Raw genomic sequence first — 6,275 nt, 5'->3', positions numbered from 1 at the left:
TAGCTTTTGATTAACTAATGTCCATTAAATGGTCATAAAATTACATGCATGGATTAGGGGGAAAGAGAGAAATTCTCTGAGATCTGGGCAAAAAGTACAAACTGCATAGAAAATATCACTATTTAATCCATGAATTTATGAATCATTTGATCATCATGTGGTCATTTATATGATATATCTAATCGATAATTGACCTTTTACCAATGACCTAGGCTGGGAAATCGTTGATAATTCTTGCTTTGTCAGAAGAATTCATACCTAATATCTCATTGATTCTATTTTAACTCGTCACATTCCGTTTTTTAACCTGTCCTAAGATTTTATATTAAAAGGTAAGTCATTGGTATAAGTGCTTATATATTTGTAATGGAGTACAATAATGAGGTGACACCTGGACACCACTTTTTACGCGATATGTTTAGTCATTCATCTAATCAACAGCTGCTCCATATATAGCCCAGTTTTGACCACTTTTGCTTGTCCCTAGCAAAGGTGTGTATATTGCAAGCTATTTTGAAAAATCAGTGCGGACTGTGCACTTTCGCACAAAGCCTGAAGTAAAAGAACTAGGGTAAGTGTGGATTTTAAAACACGAAATATTATTATATTGAGTGATATTTTTTGCATTTTCCAATAATCATTTGTCCCGATTTTCAAAGTAAGATACGCTATGCGAATTTATCTGACAAAATAACCAATGATCTAAGTTTCATGGAACACACAGCATAGCTGTATACAGTTTGCAAGTTATTTCAGTGTATCATAAATACTTTTTAGACCAAAGCAAGTTTATCAACGGCGACTGAAAATCTTAAATAAAAAAACATAAGATACGTTATACAGAGTTTGGAAGAAAATGAAAATATCTTTTGGAAAGGGTGATCACGAACCGTATTTCTAATAAGCCAGCCATGCCTTCTTTATGTATGTGAAGAAAATACAGCAAAGAAGATGGACATTTTTACGTGCAGTTCGATTTCATAAAATGCAAGTAAGATACGTTCAAATAAGATACGTTATGCTTATAAAATAATTGATTAATTCACAACGACAAATCACATAAATCGATGTATTTTAATTTAGGTATTTTAATAATATCTGGTGGAAGCAAAATACATCGCGAACATGTTTGTTTACACATAATGCTTACTGAGTGGGAGTGTTAGAAAAATGAATGAAGTCTAGAAAAAGTGAGTAGTTATTAAATATGTATTGTATTGGACATGATATCTGGTAATAATATTACAGGTTATACATTTGGGTTTGATGTGGAATTAACTTTGACGGTTTATTATACCAAAGGAGGTCTGTTAGAAAACTGAAAACTGTTGTCAGTTTTGTAACGTATCTCATGCATTATAACGAAAGATTCACACATTATTTATTCATGTAATCTATAATTTCAAATTAAGAAAATTTAGGTTAATAAACTTTTCTAGTGTAGACAAAACATAAGCTAATAAGACGTGTTTCCTCTACTGAATATGCTGAACAAGGGCAGTTTCATAACGTATCTTACGAAAATATGTTGTTTTATCCTAAAACGTAGCAATGGTAGTAAAACTCATATGTTTACAGTAGAATCAGTACATCTACATTTCATATTCAATTATAATCACCTATTATATCAACAATGCAGAATTTAAGGCAGAAAGAATAGCGATGAAGAGTGAAGAAATTTGATCCTGATTATCTGAAAAGTACAAAAAGTTTTTTTTTAAAAACGAATCCCATGACCAGTAAACACATTAAAAAACCAACAAACACAGCGAGATAGGGATAGAATATATGAGATATATGAAAGAGGCCTACAGATAGATCAAATCTGTTGTTCTATGCTTTAAAAGATCCATATTTATAACTTTAAAAGAACCTGAAAATTTCAATCAGTTGTTAGTGTCTAAACCGTCTGATCATGTCTGGAATTTATTAAGATACGATAATATTTTATATTTAATATGAATCAGATCGTGATAATGATGATGTATTCTTAAAAAAAGTTGCACAGCGTTGATTGATTTTGATATAAAATCATTGGATAGATGTTCTCTTTATAAAAATATTAAAACTTTTAGAAATTCTAAGTAGTAAGTTTTAAAAATTCAACCAATCAGATTTGTCAAATATGAAATATTTTACTTTTATTACAATTTTTTTTATTGAATTGTTAATTAAGCCATCTCTTATAGAACGTTCTATTGAAAAAAAACACGAAAAACAAAATTTTGCAACATATTTTGGCCTTGGGGAAATAATTATCATTCAATATAACGTATCTTACACTGTACATTCTGAGTGTCTTTTTCTTATATTCCGGTACAAAATCTAGCCAGTGACTTCAGATGTTGACCGTTGAAACATTGTTCTATCAAATAAAAACCCTTAAAAATATTATTTCCGAATTTAACGAGTTAACATAGAATCAAAGATCTAAAATCCCACTAAATTGGCATTCATAGAGTTTCTGCTGGTAGGAAATTGCCAAAATGGATTCGCCATTTCCTATGTATATAACATAAAAATATCACTAGGGCCTACAATAAAATTTGTGACATATGACTTGTTTCGTTATTGCTCTAATTAATTGTTGATCATTTCCCCCTATCGTAAATAATCTCCTGCTCTGTTGCGGACCCCTGTTCAGTGTTATTTCATTATCACTGATAAGCTTCAGATAAAGAGAGCCACCTTTAAATAAAATATATTAACATTCAAATATATTAACATACATAATTCATAATATTGAGCCGATAAGCTGTTGACCTATTTCTGCTTGCCCTGTGAGATCAATGTGTTCTTGTTTAATCTAATCTACAATGTATGTTTCTTTGTTTATTTGATCAGTAAATATAATATGTTATTCCCATAAATCAAATTTAGTAACACATAGTTGTTTAATATCTAAAAATAGTAAGCCTAAAAATATATGTATCAACATGACGTATTCAGATATAATACTATGTCTCAACATGCAGCGGACATGCGCATTGGAGCTGCGATATAGTATATATAGATATCGGAAAGGTTATTTGATCAATTATCAACAGACTTATATCTGCCACAGTTGTCTACCTTCTTTTTATTAAATAAGGTAAATATCATAATAATAATGCAACAAAATCTTGTATGACACTAGCAAAAATATAGTTTCAACACTAAATTGTTGTTATAATTTTAAAATTGTTATGTACATTACTTTTAATCACAAACTTGACAGAAAAAACTATATTAGAACTTTACTATAGCTTTACTCATGAATGTGGTTTTATTTCAACAGGATTCAATGGCGCTACCGAACGGTCCTATGGAGATTGTGTTCTCCTTTGATACCACAGGAAGTATGTATCATTTTCTAACAGAGGTTCGTGGACGTGTCTCTGACATGATACAGCGTCTTCAAGCAGATATCCCAGGCATAAAAATTGCTATATTTGCACATGGAGACTATTGTGACGAAGGCACAAAATATGTTACAAAGTACCTCGATTTCACTGATGACGTAACAAAAGCGGTAGAGTTCGTAAATAACGTGGAAGACACCTGGGGAGGTGGTGACGGAGGCGAATGCTATGAACTTGTTCTGCATGAGGTTAGAACGAAGTTGTCATGGTCATCAGGTTCACAGAGAGCGCTCGTTTTGATCGGAGATGATATAGCACATGAACCTAAGTTTCGCCAAAATAAGCTGAAACTTGACTGGAGAAAAGAAGCTGACAGTCTTGCTTCTATTGGAGTTCGTATTTATTCTGTTCAGTGCGATACATACAGTCCTGCCGACGCTTTTTATGGTGAGATAGCAAGAAAAACAGACGGACAGCATCTCAAATTGCAAGATTTCAAAAACATTTTTGACTTCTTGATGACAGTTTGCTACAGAGAAAAGGGAGACGACCTCTTCCAAAACTACGAGAAAGAAGTCCGAGCAAGAGGTGGAGGAATTCACAAGGATCTGGATAAGTTGTTTGGTGACTTACGTGGCAAAACGAAAAGTGCAACTAGCGTTACTTCTACAACTGTAGGAGCTTCAAAGTCAAGTCCTAAAACAACAACCAAACGTATTAAGTTGACAAATGCAATTTCTTTGACCAAGAAGCCCTCGTTGACCAAGAGACCAATCCGGATCAAGTCAGCAGTACCGAAACACAAAACGTTCGAGGAGAAACACTTGCCGAAATTACGTCGGGAGAATGTCCCAGAATGTAACTTTATGCTTAGAGAAATGTCTTGGTCGGCATGGAAACTTGTGATCACACCATCGGAAAAGAAATTCAATGACGTTTCATATGCTCGCAAAGGAAACGGGTGTGGATTTAAGGCAAAGAGTATTTTCGGTGGCAGAACAAAAGTTCCTGCTTTATATGAAGTTGCTGTTCAAACGAAATACCGTACAAGAAGGCACGTTGTCTATAATAAACTATGTCGTCGAGGTTTTGCAAGCAGAGCAAACTGGGAAAAGTGTCTCCTCGGACGCTCAGACATTCAAAAACAGATCGATGCTGTTGTAAAGAAAGACTGCAGTATTTTCATTCGGAGGGTGGTATTACAAAAGAGCAATATAAACACTATGGCCCACAAAGGCCTGAGGCGGTATGACTATGCGTGGGAGGGAGTAAGATCCGAGCGTGCGAGTCACAGGAAGGTTACAAAAGCCTCAATTGATATCTCAGATGAGATGGAAATGTAAATACAAAAAGACATGCTAAATTTAGCCATTTATTTTGTGCACGAGTTAATGTATCTCTAGTCATTTGTTCGTTATAATTTTACGATTTACTTTCCAAGCTTAATAATAGTGTGTGCACAATTCTGTAGTTGCTTGTCATTATAAAATGTGTTATTCCATTTGAACTTTCTGTTATTATATTGTTATCCTTTTAAATATGTATGAATCAACAGGAAAAGCAGCCCTCTACGATGTGGTCTCTTTTAACGGATTAACCACAAAGGATAGTTTGTTGCCAAAGTTGGAATATTTTACCGTTACACTTTCTGACTGTATCTATGCAAAGAAAAATGCAACTACTGTTAGATATATGCCATAACATAAATAACCGTGTTCGAGTAATGTATATATATCTCTAGTAATGTAAAATATTGGAAGTTAATTTATAGTTTTGCATTTATTTTGTAAAATCGGATATTAAATGAATTGAAAGACATGTTTTTCCGTTTGTAAAATTAACTTCTGAGCAAATGCTTCCAAAATAGCCCCGAAGATTACAAATAAGAAATTGTATAAAACGAAATGAAGACCATAATTCACGCTGAAAAGATCTACAGTAATTTTCTAACTTATGTCAAAGGAATAAAAAAGTACAGTTTTTTGCTCTGGTACGTAAATATTTATCACGTAACTATTATGTCTGCTGGAAAAAAATCGTCTTCCATTCTAACATTCCAGAACACTACTATTTTTCACTCCATTGACTTAGAGAGCGTTTAATCTTTACTCTGCCAGCGGCAAGTGATTTGCCTTTGCGACCAGTGCAGACCAATAAATTTTAGCGATTGATCATGGTCTGCACTGTTCGCTATTCAGTTAGTAATGTTTCAATGAACACCCCTTCAAATAATGATTGGCACTGTCCAAGTTGATTGATAGACCAATCCATTTTAGAAATTTAGCAGGGTATAATTAAAGGTTAAAATATTCATAGTAGTCAAAGGAATGTGACCGAAATATGTTAGGGCGCGATTCCGCTGTGAGACGTACGTGTCGCTCATATTTCTTTATATCTCATGAACTGAACTGTTTCTAGTCTGTTGTCCAAAAGATTTTCTAATACATTTCATTGTTATGTTAAAAGAGTTTCACACACTTTCTCCAGAATAGCTCCAAACGCACCTTCATGTTATCATACTGTACTTTATCCGAGAGTAAATTTGGCTGGTTTCGTATTTGTATGACAAGTAGACGTAAAGCGTCTATCAATATCCGAATTTAATGCGTTTCTGACAGTGCAACAAGAAATTATTTTTGAGAAAGGAGGACACAGACTTAATTATGCCCTAGAAGTTCCTCAGTGATTCATATATTTGATCGGCCTGTGAAAGTGTGACGGTAATTGTAGCAGGTCGTGCTTCAAATGTTGCTATTATTGTTGTGCAGAGGCAAATTTGGATGAGATAATGTAAACATGAAATATCATGTTAGAAGATTTGATACACAGAAGGTAATGTGAAATGTTGCAAAAATCCTCTTTTAGCATGATTATGACATGTCCCAAACCTGATCGCAAAAATAAGAATTTGTTCTTAATCAAAATGTTGTGAAA

At 33.5% G+C, this 6,275-nt stretch overlaps 1 protein-coding gene across 1 annotated transcript; it reads left to right on the top strand.

The window, feature by feature from the left end:
- Positions 1-3,023: 3,023 nt before the first annotated feature.
- On the top strand, positions 3,024-5,159 carry LOC123561398 (uncharacterized). The gene is made up of 2 exons (XM_045353748.2): positions 3,024-3,091; positions 3,278-5,159. Exon 2 carries the CDS (start codon positions 3,284-3,286, stop codon positions 4,682-4,684), a length of 1,401 nt encoding a protein of 466 aa, XP_045209683.2. The 5' UTR covers positions 3,024-3,091; positions 3,278-3,283; the 3' UTR covers positions 4,685-5,159.
- Positions 5,160-6,275: the final 1,116 nt, after the last annotated feature.

Source organism: Mercenaria mercenaria, chromosome 15, assembly GCF_021730395.1.
Source record: "Mercenaria mercenaria strain notata chromosome 15, MADL_Memer_1, whole genome shotgun sequence".
Classification (NCBI taxonomy): Eukaryota; Metazoa; Mollusca; class Bivalvia; order Venerida; family Veneridae; genus Mercenaria; species Mercenaria mercenaria.
The sequence above is the reverse complement of the archived record's forward strand: the minus strand, read 5'-3'. Positions and strand labels throughout refer to the sequence as shown.

Coding starts and splice junctions, on each gene's coding strand:
- LOC123561398 (XM_045353748.2), top strand. CDS start 3,284: ATGGCGCTACCGAACGGTCCTATGGAGATTGTGTTCTCCTTTGATACC.